Raw genomic sequence first — 19,395 nt, 5'->3', positions numbered from 1 at the left:
CAACAAAGCCAGGTTTAGAATTCAGGCTGACCAAGTCATCATATAGCCAAAAAAGGAGGGTTGACAGCAGACTAAATCAAACCCTAAGCATATTTTCTTTTCCTATCCAAAGAAAGCAGTAATAATGCAGGAATATATAACCTCGCTAGCATAAGCAATCAGAAATAGATGAAACAACCAGAAATCAGTGGGAGAAGAGCTAGGACTATAACAGTAATAATCTTAGAGGGAGGGGAGCTAATGATTACATCAGTTAGCTTTTAATTCTCTCACTGTTGCCACCATGTCTCAGTCTCTTGCTCCCTCTCCATCTTTTCTTCTCACACACATATACACCCTACCCTCAGTCTCTTCAACACATAAAGGCTTCTAGAATACCATGGCTTTCAGCAATTTCTGCAATGAGTATGGAATATGACATTTAGGACTTATTGTTTCTTCTCTATCTTTTCTGTTTAATACAACATTCAGGCTGGCCCATATTGTAATAAAAATGCAAATTATAAACAGGAACAAATGTAGTTCAGATTAAAATAAAACCAAATTCAAAGTCTATTGTTAAAATAATAAAAACTAATAAAAAATTTGATGAAAGATATGTATTTTTCACGATATTGTTAGAGGAGTCAACGTATTTCTTAGCCTGGGAGCCGCACAAGAGAAAAACCATGTTCTGTATAAAAGAGATTTGAGCTTCTGGCAATAGAAGAGTTGTTTCTACTGACAGGTAGGTAACTAACAAGTTTATAGCAAGAAACATGACCCTAGAGATAATCAAGCCAAAGGTCAACAATATCTTAAATTGAGGCCAGAAGGCAACTGGTAGTCAATATAGACCATCTGTGATACCATAAATTCCACAGTCGGCAGCCTGGCTGCCATATTTAGTGACTACTACTATTTCCAGACATATTTAAAGCCCCATATAATGTATGTTATATTAGTCTGGATGTGTGCTGTAACCAACACATGGAAAACCATTGCTAAGTCTGACTAATACAGGAAGGCTCACAGTTCTTTTAGTAGCTATAAATAAGTTGCTTGCCATATCAGCCATATGTCGTATGGCTAGCTCAGGACCAAGAAGCACTCCAAATCTGGACAGATATTCTGAGAAAGTACAGCCCACACACCATGAGCTTTAAAACTTCCAAAATCCAGCTTTTCCTTCACCTCCATCTTGCCTGAATTTACTTTCATCTTGCTCTTTCTCATCTAGCACATTATTAAGTTAGGCAATTTTTCAAGGGTGCTGATTGCTTCTTTGGAGTTAGAACAAGGCTCTTCAAACTTGGCAAGTTTAAGACTTGTGGACTTCAACTCTCAGAATTCCTGAGCTAAAATGACTAGAGGAGGAATTCTGGGAGCTGAAGTCCACAAGTCTTAAAGCTGTCAAGTTTGAAGAGCCCTGAGTTAGAAGGTAGAGAGTAATAGAACCAACTATCGTCAGCAAATGGATAGTGCACCATTCAGAAGCTCCAAATAACTATACCCAGCAGTTTCATTTAGATGTTAAGCAGCAAAGAGGATGAGTCCTGAGGGATACCATAGGTAGGTAAACATCCTAAATGTACAACAGTAGATGCCTTGGATACCTTTTGAACATGTCCCAAAAGGAAGTGGCAGGTTTATTTATTAATTTACTTACATGGCCACCAATCTCAATTTATTTTGGTTCAGAGAAGGTTTTTTTCAGTAGATACCTTTTAAGCTGTTAACTTTAGGTATGCAGGGACACATCCTGCATTCACAAAATATATCAATCACCTCCCTTAATATAGCAGAAATCAGCTTGGGTGGGTAAAACCTGAGCGAGCAAATGATGGCCCCTCATTCTCTCCCTGTACCCTGTCTCCATCCATAAGATCTACAAGCTGAAAAGAATTAAGAGGAACCTGACAAGCAGCTGCCAAGGTTATTTTCTTGTGACCTGACCCAGCGCTGGAGTCTAGATTAAGCTGAATCTGATTGATTGATATAAATTGTTCACAGTGAGCTTCCAACTGTTTCGGCTCCCTCCTCCAGCCTCTTGACAGAAGAGACACTGCACTCTATAGCAAAGTATTAGCAGCCTATTCTGTGCTGACACAGTGAAGGTAGAGAGAAGTATCCCTTTTCCCACCATGACAGTGTAGGATGCCAAGAGGGGCCCATTCCATGTCCAACCCATCATAAGAGCCTCCTCCCTTTCTATGTTAGCCCTTTGCTTCATCTCTTGTAGCTCTTTGATAAACCAATGTGCAATTGAGCTCTTTAAAGAGGAAAGGAGGCACAGAGGGCCCATAATGCAGGCCTTCTCTGCAGATCAGTCAAGGCTTTAGCAATGGTGTCAGATGATAAGATAGAAAATTCCCCAATTGCATTTAGAGAAACTGGATTGATTAGATACCATGGGATCACTCATTGGGATGTATCGTTTTAACCATACCTTTACCCCTGCAGATGTTTATAGCAGATGTCAATCTACAACAGACTAGGAACAACACAGTTATATAATTCCTCTACTTTCAGCTCATGGGTAGCAGATGGACAGGAAATTGTAATTCTGTGCTGCCAGCAGTGATCTACCAGATTTTTAAATATAGCAGATCTCTTATCAATTGAAACAACTCTCAGTCTTTTGGTTCATTCTCTCATAGTGAGTTATTTCTGGATCAGTGTGCAAAATTCAAATTTGGATGGATCAAACTTTCTTCTGAATCTTGAGCTGCTCTTTTTCTTAATTTGGATGTTTCCCAGCTTCCACTTATTTATAGCATGTTACTTTTTTTTATACCCTAAACGCCATTGCCTCATAGCATCTTTCCTCTAAAATCTTAGAAACCCTGGTTTGATTTTTTTTGTGTGGGGTGGGGAAGCCTCTTTGTTTGAACAGACTCAAAAATGCAATTCATTTACAGCTTGTACACTTAACAATATTTCTGGGAAATTGTTTTGATCAACAAACAGCAATCAAAGATAAAATAAGATGGTGAAATGGTGCTGAAATGTCCTGATAGTAAAAATGTGTTTCCAACATCTCTTGCTGTTGACTTGCTGTGAAGGCTTGAACTTTGCACCTTTCAAGGATAGGAACTCGTCATGTATGGTTCGGAAAGAATCAACAAACAGGAGACATCGGCTGTGAATTCCCTATCGCATCAGGCGTTCTTTTCTAAAAGGCTTTGTTCTGCACAGACAGAGGGCAGCACTTATAACGCTGTCCCCATGCTTGTGGTGAGCCAAGTCATTTGGATGCCTTAGAACAAGGGTCCCCAAACTTGGCAACTTTAAGACTTGTGGACTTCAACAAGCATAGCTGGCTGAGGAATTCTGGGAGTTGAAGTCCACAAGTCTTAAAGTTGCCAAGTTTGGGCACCCCTGCCTTAGAAGGACAAGGCAACGCCCTTATCCTTTTTAGAAACAGAAGCCAAGCATTCTGGCAATTGAATCACTTCTGTTCTAGTGAAGCATAAAGATATTGTATTGAATTAATAGTTTGAAAGTTTGGATTTAGCTTAAAAGCTGAAAGGACGCTAGGAGACTATCCATAAGAGGCATCCCTCATGTGCTGAACAGTGAGGGGATTCATTTTTTTTTTTTACTATCGGTTCTGTGGGCATGGCTTGGTGTGCATGGCAGGGGAAGGATACTGCAAAATCCCATTCCCTCCCCACCTCACTAACCTGCTTTCCAAAGAAGACCCAGCCGATCAGCTCGGACTCCGGAGGGAGAGAATAGATGGGGGTGGGGCCAGTCAGAGGTGGTATTCGCTGTTTTTCTGAACTACTCAAAATTTCTGCTATTGGTTCTCTAGAACTGGTCAGAACCTGCTAAATACCCACCTCTGGTTCTGAATAATCTGAAGATTTTAGCAATAGCACTTAGAGTCTATGGAGATTCTCAGTCATCCAGGTCATGGTTGTCCCAAAGGTGCTTTTTCTGAGATGAAGAAGCTTCTTGGACGGGAAGTGAAATGTCTTCAAAGAAAACCCAGAAAGTCCAGTTGCCTCTTGAAAATAAGCACCTTTGGGACAATATCACTTAGACTTACATAGCGCTTCAAAATGCATGACATGCCAATCTTTAAATAGGAAATCCTGCTCCCTTTGTGTATTTAAAAAGGAAAATGCACTCTGTGTATGCTCAAAAACTCTTCAATCTGTTTTTCAAATGCTTTACCATGGGGCCTTTGGCTGATCATTGGCCACTTTTGGAATCAAATCCTGGGACGAATAATGGCTGACTCCCTTTCTCTACTCAAACATATGCATACTCCAGCTTTGTCCCTGAATCAGAAAGGCCACCTGATCCTCTGCATGAAACCAAAAGGGGAAGATGGAAAAGAGCAAAGCACATCAGCCTATAGAAGAGAATATCGGTAGCTCAGGGTTGAAATATGGAATCCTTGATGATCTCTGAGGTTCCCCACATCAGCCCAGCCTGCTACTAAAGGGATTAGCTCTTGTTTCCTTGCACTGATGCTTCTGATTTCTCTCTGATTCTCCTCCCTCCCCAGCCTTATCCCCTGAGTTCCAGGGTCCCTGATGTCAGCACGGGAGGATCCTTTTGGATATTTGCAGGATTGAAATATCACTCTTTAAAGGACAAACAAAAATCAAACAGAAACAGCAGTAGCAACAGCAGGGGGCAAAAAAAAAAAAAACCAACAGTAGCAATCATTAAATCCGCATGTTCTGTAAACTACAAACACCCTAGAGAAATTCAAAGAGCTGGTATCTGGCCTAAGAGCTGCAAAGAGAAAAGGAGACAATCAGATCTAAGTCAGACAGAGAAGGATATTCTGTGGCAAGATTTGGTGGCTACGGGGTCAATTTTTCTTTTCTTTCCTCTCTCTCTTTCTCTTAGAATGAGCTTTCTTTTTTCTTAAGAGACCGTTTCCCGTCCGAGCTTGAAAGGGGAGCAACCTTGCTTATTAGGCTTGCCTTGCCCCAAAATAATCATTATAGGCTGTTTGTGTCTGCACCAGATCCTTAAATATAGTAGAGAGTGGTTCACATGATATCTTGGGCCTAATTTGTTACGGCAGTTCACACAACTTCCATTGATTTGAAGGCCACCCCAGGCTATAGCAGAATTGCAGAACCTTAATCAGAAGGGGACTTGGATCCCTCTTCTTTCATGGGACATTCTTTGAAGAGTCTCTATTGCCATCCATATTCTTCAGACGGTATAGCTATCAGTATACCGTTGATGGTATAGTGTTGACTGAGGGATTGTGAGAACTAATGTAACACATCTCCAGTTTCGAAGAAGGTGCTTTAAAAAGATAGCTCAGAAACCAGGTGGATGGTGTGTGAGAGTTCTTTCCACACATTGCGGTGTGAAAAAATTATTTTGAATTTGTCCAGAGGAACTTCTCTTTGTAGCTCCAGTCAGGTCGAAAGGGAGCTGTCCAAGATGACAAGCAAAGCATTCATCCCTTTGTGCATTTTCCCAATGGACACAATTGCGTGTTCTGCCTCAAAGTTTAGTCAGCACATCAAAATAAACTCTTTAACATTCCTTGCCATTCTGCAGCTCCCATATTTGAGGTAAAGACTCCTCCACGTTTGGTCTTTTTCTTTTGGAGATTTTATGAATATGTCTGTGCAGTTTTCTTAGAATTAGTGCAGAAGTTTTTGCTTTAGTTTCTCCCTAGCTGTAGCATTCCCTGGAGGTCATTTATCCAAGTTTAACTGTGATTACCGTCTGAACTCAGACAAGGTCAGCCTTGAAAACTAAAGGGATTGACCTGCTGTGCTGGCCTGAATATATTCCTCCTTCTACCCTTATAACCCTGGAGTTTTTCCACTCACAAATCTATTGAGAAAACAAAGCTAGGTGGCAGAACCCATGACTTCATCTTAAGCCATATTTCATTGCTAAGTTTCATCTCTAAAACACAAGGAGAACATAGCTAAGGAACATGCACTATTATGATTTCCTAAAGAAATATCCATTTCCAGCGTCTAGTTCGAACCTTTTCCAGACTTTTAAATATAATATCTGATCATTTCCTTTGCTTGAAGCTTACATACTTTTTAATATATATATACTGAAAGCCAGTTTGGTGTTGTGGTTGAAAGTCCTAAGCTAGAAGCTGGGAGACCATAAATTCTAGTCCCCACCTTCAGCATGAAGCTATCTGGGTGACTCTCTTTCAGCCTTAAGAAGAAAATATTCTGAAATGGTTGACAAAAAAAACTTCATGGACTTGCCTCACCTCACTTTATTACAATCAAATCTACACAGAAGCATTGCCTGTAAAAAGGATGTGGACAATATCTATCATTCATATTTTCCACACCTGTTTGATTATTTATCACAATCATTTATTTATTTGCTTGTTGGATTTATATCTTACTTTTTGCCCAGGAGTTTCAGGTGGCATATCTAACATTCCCTCCTCCAATGTTTACTTACCACAACTATCCTAAAAGATAAGTTAGGCTGAGGGAAAATGACTAGCTCAAAGTCACCAATGAGCTTCTGGCCGAAGGATTTTGAACCTGAGTTCCCTGGGGCTTAGACCAACATCTAAAAACTAGACCATAATGGCTCTGGTCAATGTTCTACACATTGAGCATGTTGAAGTTGCATGTTGAAACAAAAGCATGTTGAAACATATTCACTTCATTCATGGTTACTCATTTAGCCCTTAATGTATAACATAGAAGAAGATTGTAAATTCTTGCCTAAGATCTTATGAATTAAATTTCAGAACAGGGAAGGTGACAGAAAAGAGGAGACCAACAGAGGCAAAAGTAGATTGAAAACAATATGCTTTAAAACAGCCCCAACCCCAGGCCGCAGCCCACTACCGGCCATGGCCTATTCGAAACTGGTCGTTGGGAGAGATGGTCAAGCACATGAAGCTCCATACAAGTGGAGGGCACTTATGCTCATGCACGAAGCTCACGAAGCATTCACACACACAAGCGCCCTGTCACTCGCACGAGTAGAGCTTTGCACGTGAGCGCAAGAACCCTCCACTCATACATGAAACTGGCGCTCACACACACCACTCACACAAAAGGAGCTGTGTGCATGCATGTGCTTGCCACTCACATGAGCTGGAAGGGTTGCGGACTGCTGCTTTAGAAGGATTTATATACTGAGCTGGGGTGGCACAGTGGTTGGAATGCAGTACTGTAAGCCACTTCTGCTGAATCTTGACTCAGCCTTTCATCCTTCCAAGGTTGGTAAAATAAGGACCCAGATTGTTGGGGGCAATTTGCTGACTCTGCAAACCACTTAGAGAGGGCTGTGAAGTGCTGTGAAGCAGTATATAAGTCTAAGTGCTTTTGCTATTTAGATATATAAAAAAACATTTTGATGATTCATTCTTAGATATGCTCATTTCAGCATAAATGTTTATTAAACTTACACATTTTCTTTGGGCCTTTTCCATCTGTGTAGTGCAGAGAATGTTCTGTTTGATATTCAAAGACTACTATAATCAAGGGAAGAGTGCCAGATGCAAAACCCTTAGATTCTGTTGTTCCTATCAATTCATTCTCTCAAATGATTTTTCTCAGATGGCCATATATTCTTCACCAAAACAAAGGAAATCCATCATTAAACAATGAAACAACTTTCCCTTTGTAAAGCAGGAAATAATTACTATGTGTACAGCATGCCTAATAATATGACAAGTTAAAATACAGCAAATCTCATCATAGGGAAGATAGCTATATAAGTATCCACCGAGGACAGACCACTTTGTGCCTGTCTTGTTTGTTCATTCATTCATTCATTCATTCAGGCATGTCCACTCTATCCCAGATCTACAAAAGAAGGATTGTTACTTATGTTAGCTCAGAGTAAAAACCAGGCCAGTTAATATAAGGTTGATTTGAGTTATTGCCATTTTTTAGGAATTAAGAGAAATGCTTTAAAATTTCATGCTGCTTTTTTGTAGTTTATCGATCACAGTTTATGGAGATGCAAGTTTGTTTGTTATTCTGATTCTTCATTTGTTACAATTATTGAGAACCTCATTTGCTTCAGAATATATGCATAAAAATCACATTTGTCTTGTTGGTCATTTTTCCCAGTTGCTTGCCTTGAATTTATTTTCATTGCTGCCTTAATTCCTTACTTTTATGAAATTCTAATGATGTGCTTTATTTTCAGTCTACTATCCCTTTGCTGCAAGAGGTTAGGATTCACAATTTGGACCGACTCTGTAAAATATTTGGCTTTATATCTTTCCTGAAATATATCACAATATGTTGAATTAAATGGGTTAAGTGTGTAGATGCAATTTCAGTAGAAACAACTCAATGATTGAAATTTCTATTAAGTCTCTGGGGTAAGATTAATGTTATTAAAATGAGTATTACAGCAAGATTAATGTATATTTTAAGAGGGATTCCACTGTTAATCCCCATTAGATATTTTACACAGATAGATAAGTTAATGAGAATTTTTATGGCAGACTAACACCCCTTAAATATCATTAGCCAAACTGAGATTTCCTTATACTGAAGGTGGTTTAAGCCTATCCAGTTTACAACTGCAGGTAATCCTTGACCTAAGGCCAGTCACTTAGCGAACATTCAAAATTACAATGAATAAAAAAAGCTACTTACAAGCCAAATTTGAAATTCCAATGGCTCCTCCTCCCACCATAGTCGCATGATCCAGATTTGGGTGCTCCACAGCCAGATTGCATTTAGGGCTGCTTGCAGCATTCTGTGGTCATGTGACATCAATTTACAACAATATTTTTTTTGTCAGAAACCAGCATTTACTTCCAGTTTCTGGCAAAAAAAACCCAAAAACCATTGTGGACAGTGGTTCGCTTAATGACAATGATGTTCACCTGACAACCACCACATATGCTTACCACATGCCATGTTTGCTTAGCACCTGTTGAAAGAAAGGTCGTAAAATCGGTCACATTCATGTGATGACCCACTTAATGACTAGCATGACTTATGACTGTAATTCCAGGTTCAATCATAACCATTAGTCGAGGTGATGATTACAATGTATAGGAAGATATACAGGTAAGTCCTGGACTTATGACCACAATTGAGACCCACATTTCTGTCGCTAAGCAAGAGAGTTGCTATGTGAGTTTGGCCCCCATTTTATGACCTTTTCTGCCAGAGTTGTTAAGTGAATCACAGCAGTTGTTAAGTTAGTAACACTTTTGTAAAGAGAATCTGGCTTCCCCATTGACTTTGCTTGTCAGAAGGTCGCAAAAGGAGAAGATCACGTGTCCCTGAGCCATTGCCACCATCATAAATATGAGCCAGGGGCCAAGCGTCTAAATTCTGATAGTGTGATTGCTTAGGAATGCTGCAAGAGTTGTAAGTGTGAACAATGGTCATATGTTGGCCTTTAACGTCTGCATTCTCTTGAAGCAAGGCATTCCCATGAATATCCTCCTATTTGGGTCTATTTAGAGAGCAGATTATGGCCTCTCCATTTCTCCCCCCCATTCCCTCCCTTTCAATGTTAATCAAGATCTGATAGATCAGATCTTCAATGAATTTCCCTCTTTGCTTTTAGACTTCCTTCCTCCATTCTTCCCTTCCTCCCTTCTTCCTTTCTTCCCTTCTTCCCTCTCTCCCTTCCACATTCTCTTAATCCTGTAGATGTCTCCCTCTTGTTCATGTACACCATCATTTTAGCTACATTAAGAACACAACTCAAGAAATTTAAGTTTGCTGTTAGTATATAGGATTACAGAGCTCTGATAATGCAGTGGTTGAATATTCCAAACTGCTGAAAGGAAACCATATTTTGATTATAAATAGCTACAAGTCCATTCTTCCATTTCTCAGCTGGAGGGGAAAAAAATAAAGAAATATGTCTAAATAACAGTATAAAGCAGGTAAATGTATGTGGCCTGGAGCACAATAACTGGATATCTTCTCTTCCAAGACCTCTTTTCCAGAGAGGGAGTGTTCCATCACAAATGTGTCATCCTGGGGCTAGATTACTAACCCCTCCCCTCACAATCCTATTTCCCACACACAAGGATTGATGTCAGGTATTGTTATGGGCATAAAAAGAACGCTTTGAGAGAGGGGCCCAGCAAAGAAAGAGTCACGTGCTCAAAGAGTGACAGGATGCATCCATGCGCATAGCCACTCAAAAGGAAGAACATCAGAAGTTGTTTCAGACAAAGTAAAACCAATGTTCTAGTTATATACTACCAGCCTTTTTGTCTGGTCTAAGGCTGTTCCAGGAACTAGACTTATCTTTTTCCCAAGGGTGCTTTTTCAAGAGGCAACTGGACTTTCTGGCTTTTCTTTGAAGATGTTTCGCTTCTCATCCAAGAAGCTTCATCAGCTCTGAAGAATTAGGTAGCTCTGAGCTGAAGAGGCTTCTTGGATAAGAAGCAAAACATCTTCAAAGAAAAACCAGAAGCCCCAGTTGCCTCTCGAAAAAGCACTTTGGGGACAATCGTGACCTAGATGACCGAGAAACTCCATAGACACATAGCCTTATATTTATATTTGCCCTGCTTCAGCAATAGATGTTGGTAGAGAGAAGCAAGTTATGGGTGAAGACAGCCGACAGCACAGGCTAGATGGCAGGACCTATTTGGTCCATGGTCTTTCTTGCAGAAGATAGCCCTGGAGATGCAGAGCTAGTAAAGGCTCCCCCAATGGCAAAGAAGCAATCTATAATGCACACGTTCACTGTACATCCACAGCTTGCTATTCTTATTCCTGTTCATTTGTTTACTTGCTGAGCAAACAAAATGTCACTATGCGGAGCTTATGTACAACAATATATTCATTTCAAAATAGATATCAATATGGATGTGTGTGTGTGTGTGCGCGTGCGCGCGTGCGTGTCTGTGTGTGTGTGTGTGCACCTGCATACACAGATGCCTACATATACAAACAGGTGTACTTTTATGGAAAACCTGCAAATGTTTTGAACATCTCTATTAAATATTTTTACCCAAAGTTAATCTGGCAGAAAACATATTGAAATAAAACAATCTTTAATTAAATGTTTAAGCTCTTGCTGTTTTGTTTATCTTTTGGCCGAAGCAATTTTCCATGGAACTTTTGATTCAAAGAAAAATAAATATACTTTAGTTTTTCCATTTTTTATTTTGACAACAAACCTAGTGGTTAAGCATGGGAATCAATTTACATCAATATACATTCAGAAAAATAATAAAACTAAAGACGCATTGTCAACAATGGTTGCGTGAGGTTCATGAATTTTTCAAAACATACATCTTGAATGACTAATTGGGCATGGGTAATTACCTACCATGACTAATTACCAAAGATAATGTTATCTACCAGTTATTGAAAATGCATTCCTTTGATCCTAATTTAATACATTAGCTATCTTTACTACTATATCATATAGGCTCTTAATTTAGAGATTGCTGAACTAAACCATTTGGCGGATTATTTGCATTTTATATTAGTCTGAAATGTAATCAATATATGACTTATAAATTAATGTATCCAAAGTTCACTTTAATTTATAAATCTAGGAATGCCTTTGCTGAAGTAAACAGTGTGACTTTCTTGCTTCTCCTTTGCTGGCACATTCTATGTCCCCCTCCCTAAATATAATTTCCAACCAGCAATCCTTAGGCAAGAAAATGTGATTAGGAAAAGAAGCATTCTCTATACAAGACAAATGATAAACTGCATACAAGTTACTATATCTAAGATGGAGCACTCGGTTCAGTAGTAAATGGCAAATTCCTGTAGGGTTGCTGTAAAACATTCTGTAGTGCTGTAAATTTCCCCAGCCCTTTGCTGAGAATCAATAAAATATATCCCTGCCATGAAAAATGTATAGATGAAAAATGTCTTATGATTTAAATTACTTGAAAGGATCACAAACTTTTGTAACTGAATTTTTGTAGAATTTCCCCTTAGTTGCTGACCAGCAAGCCATGGTCAGTTTATTTTGAGTTGACAGTTTGGTAACCGTAAAATTAATTGCTAATAATTTACACTCTTTTCACTTGTCCATCCTCCATGCCAAAGCTCTTTGCTTCAGACTATGTCTGGGAATTCACTATTTCTGTTCTGTTCTCTTATATGCTAGACTGTCATTGAGTTATATTTTGGAAGAAAAGTAGACCCTTGGAACCAATGTTCCTGTCCATGGGTGGGCAGGAAAAATCAATGAAAATAGCTTATCTTACCTAAAGTGAACAATTCATTGGTCTGGTAATTGTAGATTTTGATGTGGGGGCACATTCTAAGAAACAGTTCCCATTTGATGATAGGGTTGCAATGTCAGCACCATAAAAGGGCTTGAATACTAACAATTTATAGTGGACATAATACTGGACTCTGAAAGTTAGAAGAGCCAATCCATACAAAGTGTTTTTATATGCCTAATGACTTTAGAAGGTCATTAGTGGGGATCCTATTTTAAAGAAATTTTATACAACAATTTCAGCTCAGTCTGAGGTGGGCAATTCAACCTGAACGTATCTCTCTTCATAATAAGCCAGTCTTCAAAACAGTGTTTGTTCAAAGACTTTGAAATAGTTTTAGTGTGAAAATCTTAATTTTAGGTCACATTTAAATTATCATAGGTCTGCAACTTTGCAACACTATAAAGCCTGAACATTTTATCCATGAAGTCCATATCATCACAAACTTCAAAACACTTCAAAGGATTTATTAGAGGCGACATACTGGCACTGCCCTGTATGAAGCCAACTCTGGCATATGTTATTTACAGTCCCCTGTGACCCTATTTCACCTCTCCCCCTGGGTGTCTCATAAACCAGATTCTCCAACTGAGCACGTTCACGGGCTGGGTGTCATCATTCACGTTCTCCAATTAAATATATTTGCAGACAGAAGTTCTGGTATTTTAGTTACAATCTTTTAAAGATAAGAGTTGGAATGTATTTTCGATTTCAAACTTCTGCACTGTTCTTCCAGATTTCCTTCCTCCCCCACCCTTTTTTTAAATGGCAACTACTAAAACAGGCATAGGAATGTTTTATGAGTTGACATTATTTTTAATCCCTTCTCCTCTCCATTTTGCAGACGGGATCCACAGTGTGACAGCCCAGTGTGTCCTGCGTGTCATTGTCATCACCGAAGACATGTTGGCAAACAGTATCACAGTACGCCTAGAGAACATGTGGGAGGAGCGTTTCTTGTCACCTCTTCTCGCCAACTTCCTAGAGGGTGTGGCTACTGTGCTGGCCACACCCAAGGAGGATGTCTTCATCTTCAACATCCAGAATGACACAGACGTCGGAGGACAAGTGCTGAATGTCAGTTTCTCGGCAATGTCACCCCGGAGTGGCCACTTTTTTAGTTCAGAAGAGCTTCAGGAACAGCTATACATGAAACGCATGACTCTCACCTCAGTCTCCATGCTGGAAGTATTGCCCTTCGATGACAATGTTTGCCTTCGTGAGCCCTGCCAAAACTACATGAAGTGCATCTCGGTGCTCAGGTTTGACAGCTCGTCTCCTTTCATTGCCTCTCTGTCCACCCTCTTCCGACCTATCCACCCTATCACAGGCTTGCGCTGCCGCTGCCCTCAAGGCTTCACTGGCGATTACTGTGAAATGGAGATTAACCTCTGCTATTCCAACCCCTGCCTCAATGGCGGAATCTGCACCCGCAAGGAAGGAGGTTACACCTGCATCTGCCGCCAGCACTTCACAGGTCAGGCTTTCATTCTTCTGGGAATGGAGGTGGGGCTGTTGGCTACAAGTTTTCAAAAATTCTTCCCTATTTAATGGCTCTATTTCAGTGTGAGAGACTTCACACCCACTGTTAAAGAGAGGCTCTGCTCGCATTGCGTAGTATACCCAGCAATGCTAATTCTACAGCAACTAATTTGGAAATTAGCCAGTTCTTTGATGGAAAGAGAGGACCAGAAATTTATTAGCAAGTGAAGGGTTTTGCTGTGTATCAGATATGTATAAGCAGAAGCTAATTAAGTTATGTATTGATGAAGAGGAAGATGCAGTCATGGTATGCATAGTTGTCTACCACTTTCTTCATGTCAAGAAATTTTTCAACAATCATGATAGATTTGTAAGTTAACTAGCCATTTCTTACATGGTTTTTCAGGTACTGGTTGTTATAGGGAGGACTGTTTTGTGTTTCCATGATGGTTTATTTCTGTGTATAGAAAGTCTTATTGAGTATGTCTGCAATTGCCCATAGCAGCTCTTTACAGTCTTACTCAGAAAAGCATCACATTCACTAAATACTGTTATTTTGAACTTGGCCAAACTTTCCGGATTGCTTTCTAGACTAGTTTTCTCTTCCTGTCCAATAGTTCATGAATGTTGTCTCAGGAAATTTCAAGGTACCTGGGATGACCTCACTGCAGCCAGACAAGAAGCAGTTAGATGGCTAGCTTCCTCAAATATTGAATTATAACATCTATCCCATTGCAGTTGTATGGCTCCATAGTATGGTGTTTTTATTATGATTTTATCTTAATTTAATATATTATCTCCTATATTGTATTGTCCACAAATATTATCTCTATATCACTATATCTCTCTGTCTGTCCGTCTTTATCTATTTATCTGTCTGTCTACTTATCAACACAATATTTAAACTAAATTTATATATCAGTGATTGCATGACCTCTGTAGATGCCACATGTTAAATAAAATAAAAATTCCTGTCCAAGATAGCACGGCAAGAGAAATTGGGGTAAAGGATCAGATCAGTGCCTAGCTGGGTGAAATCTGCATCCTTTTCATGTGGCTTTCTACACAGTCTGGCTTCAGGGGAACACAATTATACAAAATCTTGTCAAATAACATTGTTCTCATTTTAAAATCAGCAGATATGGTGACCATTGGAGATTTCTGCTATTTTTTTAATTTGAATATAGGGGCTGCTATAATTGGTCCAGGAAATTTGATGTTTTTTTATGTCATATTGGTAAACTTTATAGGAAACAAGGGATCGATGTACTGGGTGGGGCTGGCTTCTGCTGGGTATTTTGGGGTGGAGAAGTGAGTGATTGAGATGTTTTTAAGGACACTTCTAAAGCCATCAACTTTAAGAACTGTAATATAATGTGTTGTATTGTGGGTGGAGTTATCGCAAGCCATCCCAACCAATCCTTGCTGCCCGCTGGAGAATCTTATAGACTTAATCATTGCTCAAATTGTGGATCCAACACAGTTTTATTTATTTTTTATTTGCTTTATTTGATTTGTCAATCACTTACAAGATTATAGGTATAAGTATAAACATGAGTAAGAATACAGGAAATAGGTACAAAGAAATGGGGACAATAGGACAGGGATGGTAGGCACGATTGTGCACTTATGGCACAGACCTCTTAGGAATGGGGTGAGGTCAATAGTGGATAGTTTGAGGTTAAAGGAGTGGGGGTTAGAGGATGTAACAACAGTGTCAGGTAGTGCATTCCAGGCAATGACCACTCTGTTGCTGAGTGTTTGTTTAAACACACTCCTGTCATTATGCAAAACAGATGTTGCACCCTGATGAAAGCGATCCCACAAAAGCTAAGTGTTGTAATATGACTCTCTGCAGATTTAAACATCGGAACAGAATGATATAAGTAAAATATTTCCATTTCTTTATTTTTGGTTTGGTTTGGCTTGTGCTCCCTGCCCAGCCAGAAATAAAGAAGCAATAATCCCTGTCCTCATAAGTTCATTTCATCTCGGATCATTATAGTGGATAGAACAGAAGCTGGCTGGTAATTAAGTTACACAAGGATTTAATTATGATCTGGAAAAGTAACTAGCTTTACTCTTGAAAAAAAAAAGACAATGTTGTCTTTACTCAAAAACTTAGCAACTGTATTTTTTCTTGAGTAATTCATTGTTATAAGGGTGAAAATAAAGTGCTAGAGGAAGAGTAACACTCATGCTATTGTTTGGATAAGATTCATACTTCTAAGTCTCCCTTGAAAGCATCTTCAGCAGTTTGCAACCTGTCTCATGTTTCACAGCAAAAGTACCAGCCAGTTGTCAATATAAATTCCAACTGCTACCCATAATTAGTTTCTGTTTGCTGAGTTAATCCTTTACATGGTATTGCCTGGGGGTACAGGGGGAATCCTCGGTTGAGTGATATTTTTTCAGGAATGCAACTAGAAATAAGGAATGAAAAGAGTGAAAAGTTGCAGTATCAGCAAAGCTCAAGCAAAGCAAGACTATCAATGGACAGTTTATATAAGATCTTCCAACAGATCTTAAATACCAGCTGCTGGGGAGGAAGTTAGCTACCTTCCTCTCTATGCCTGGGACTTCCCAGGTGTACCAGGTTGGCAGGGGTGGGATTCTACGGGTTCTGTCCGGCTCTGTAGAACCGGTAGCTCTGAAGAGCAGCAGACAAAGAACCGGTTCTGTGTCTGCTGCTGTTTTGGTCCACCCACCCGCCTGGGCTCTTACCTGTCCTTTATTTCCTGCTTTTTCAACCTCAGCTGCTTTGTGTGACAGAGCTGTGTTTGAAAAAGCAGGAAAATAGTGCTTTTTCAAACGCTGCGCACCCATGCGCAGAGCTGCTCATCTGTCTGGGCAGCACAGTTCACAACATCTCACATGCACGCACAAATCGTAAATCACTGAACCAGTAGTTACACCAGTTGGATCCCACCCCTGCAGGTTGGCCACTATTATGTCAATGAACACTGGATCACAAGTAGTTCTTGACTTACAACCATTCCTTTAATGAATATTCCAATTTATGAGAGTGCTAAAAAAAATGACTTATGGCTGCTTCTAATATTTATGACCACTCATGTCATTACAGCATTCCTGCAGTGACATGGTTGCCATTTGCAATCTTCTCAGGAAGCGTCCAACAAGCAAATTCAATGGGGCAAGCCCAAGTCACTTAATAATTACAGCGATTCATTTAATGACTATGGCAAAAAAAGTTGTAAAATTGGGATGCAATTTACTGAATGACTGCATTGCTTTGAAACAGAAGTTCTCGCCTCAGTTGTGATCATACATTGAGGACTGATCTTAGTTGAACCTTTGGGCCAATACAGCCTAGCTCTTACTGTAGTCTCTAGCTATACTGTTCTTTTAAGTTCTGGCATAAACTTGTTTATTTTTTATCTATTGTTCACTGTATACTTATTTCTTATGAAAGAGTAAAAATGCCATTATCGGCATTCATAGCCAATTTACTTTGAATTTAGATAGAAAGGTAGAATCAGGGGTGGGATTCTACCAATTTGCACCTATTTGCTAGAACTGGATGTTAACATTCTAAGCAGTTCGGAGAACTGGTTGTTAGAAGAAATTACTGGCCTAATCCTGTAAGGAAGGCAGGAAGGAAACATTCTGGTGTTGCTTACAGAAACTGCTTCTCTGTTAACGCTTATTACATTTTTGGCAGGACTAGACTTCCTGTCTCTGGAACTTCTCTGGAGTTTTTTTCCCCTCCTTTGCTGGTACTTTGCTTGTGTGGAGTGACCATTCAAAGTTACTATGGCACTGAAAAAAGTGACTTGTGACCATTTTTCACACTTACAACTATTGCAGCATCCCCACAGTCATGAGACTCCAGGTGAGGAGATGCGTGCCTCGATGTGAGTGATATTGAGTTGGCCACACCCAGCCAATAACATGACCACCAAGCCACGTCCACCCAGTCACATGACCACCAAGCCATGCCCACCAACTAAGCCATGCACACAGAAATTGTTAAAAATTTTGAATCCTACCCCTGGATAGAAAAGAATTGTTTATTGGCCAGGTGTGGTTGGGCACACAAGGAATTTGTCTTGGTGCAAATGCTCTCATGGTACATAAAAGAAAAGATACGTTTGTCAAGAATCATAAGGTACAACACTTAATGATAGTCATAGGGTACAATAAGCAATCAAATCATACTAGGAAACAGTCCATATAAATAGTAAGGGTACAAGTGACAAAGTTCCAGTCATACAGTCACAAGTGGGAGGGGATGGGTGGTAAGGAGTGATGATGAAAAGATTAATAGTAATAGTAGTGCAGACTTTGTAATAGTTGAACAGTGTTGAGGGAATTATTTGTTTAGCAGAGTGATGGCTTTTGGGGAAAAACTGTCCTTGTCTAGTTGTTCTGGTATGCAGTGCTCTATAGCATCGTTTTGAGGGAAGGAGTTGTAACAGTTTATGTCCAGGATGTGAGGAGTCTGTAAATATTTTCACAGCCCTCTTTTTGACTTATGCAAGTCCTCGATGGAAGGGAGATTGGTAGTAATTGTTTATTCTGCAATTCTAATTACTCTCTGAAGTCTGTGTCTGCCCTGTTGGGTTGCAGAACCAAACCAGACAGTTATAGAGGTGCAGATGACAGACTCAATAATTCCTCTGTAGAACTGGATCAGCAGCTCCTTGGGCAGTTTGAGCTTTCTGGGTTGGCGCAAAATTTGACTTTTGTGTAGCCTATCCTTCTAACAGAGGGAGGAGGAGAAACATCTTGGTCATCTTTCCATTTTTCTTTTTTTCCCATCTTCTTCCACTGGTGCAAGAAGAACAAAGACAAGAGGGCGGGAGAGAGTCCACTTAGAATGTGACAACCTTCCTCTACACTTACCCAAAGCAGCTGGGATTTATTGAATAGCCCAGGGATGTCAAACTCACGTCATCATGGAGGCATCACGTAACATAGCAGGACTTTTTCCCCTTCGCTAAACTGGGCAGGGGTGTGGCCAACACGCAGGCCGGGAGTTTGACCACCCTGGAATAGCCAGTGCTGGTAGAAGAGCAAAGGACAGCAGAGCACAACTTTAAGAAAGTGAAAAGGCAAGCTGCAATGGGAAGGAAGTAGGACCTATAAACAATAACGGCCTGCCCAACCACCCTAATGAGATTACTGTACTTCAGGCTTTCCACAGGGCACATGCCTCTTTCGGTGGTACCGTGTCCTTTGTTTGTAGGGGACATAACAACTAATGCAGCAGCAGAGGAAAGTACAAAATATATATTTAATCTACTTGTTTGCCTATCAAAGCAAACATCTGATGGTTCTGGCGATCAGTCTCCAAGTGCCATTTTCTCTTCCCCAATCGTTGTCTGCTTTAATTAGTAAATGTTTTACATATAGCAATTTTTACTTCTCATCCTGTGGGGTTTTTTTTCCTAGGGGTGGGAGGGAATTACTATTTGTGACATGTGACACAGAAACTGGATAGTATTTTACCTATGTATTTTCCTGTGGCAATGTACTCTGCAATTCAAAGAGGCCCAAGCAGAACTAGGCAACCTGCTTTGTTTGCAGAATACCGCTCTTCTGGGTTCAGTAAACTGGCTCCCATAACCATCTGCAAACTAACTTCTTTGCAGTTGATTTAAAACAAATCTAATTTCCAGATGGAGGGAGAAGCTCTAGGGAACAATTTTTCTCTCTCAACCTTTGCAAACCTAATAAGAAAAAAAACCCCACCAAGCCTCTAATTAGGAACTTCACAGTTTGCATTTATTTAAAACATTTAT

General features: G+C 39.8%; 1 protein-coding gene across 1 annotated transcript in view; it reads left to right on the top strand.

Annotated features, from left to right (window-relative positions):
• CELSR3 (cadherin EGF LAG seven-pass G-type receptor 3) overlaps positions 1–19,395 on the top strand; it is a 139,038-nt gene that overhangs the window by 17,877 nt on the left and 101,766 nt on the right. Inside the window, exon 2 of the mRNA XM_087923159.1 lies at positions 12,993–13,625. Coding sequence (XP_087779285.1) covers positions 12,993–13,625 — 633 coding nt within the window. The remainder of the gene's footprint in view (positions 1–12,992; positions 13,626–19,395) is intronic.

This window comes from Pseudonaja textilis, chromosome 2, assembly GCF_049901715.1.
Source record: "Pseudonaja textilis isolate UNSWEBS1 chromosome 2, rPseTex1.2, whole genome shotgun sequence".
Classification (NCBI taxonomy): Eukaryota; Metazoa; Chordata; class Lepidosauria; order Squamata; family Elapidae; genus Pseudonaja; species Pseudonaja textilis.
This window is presented reverse-complemented; position numbering and strand designations above follow the sequence as displayed.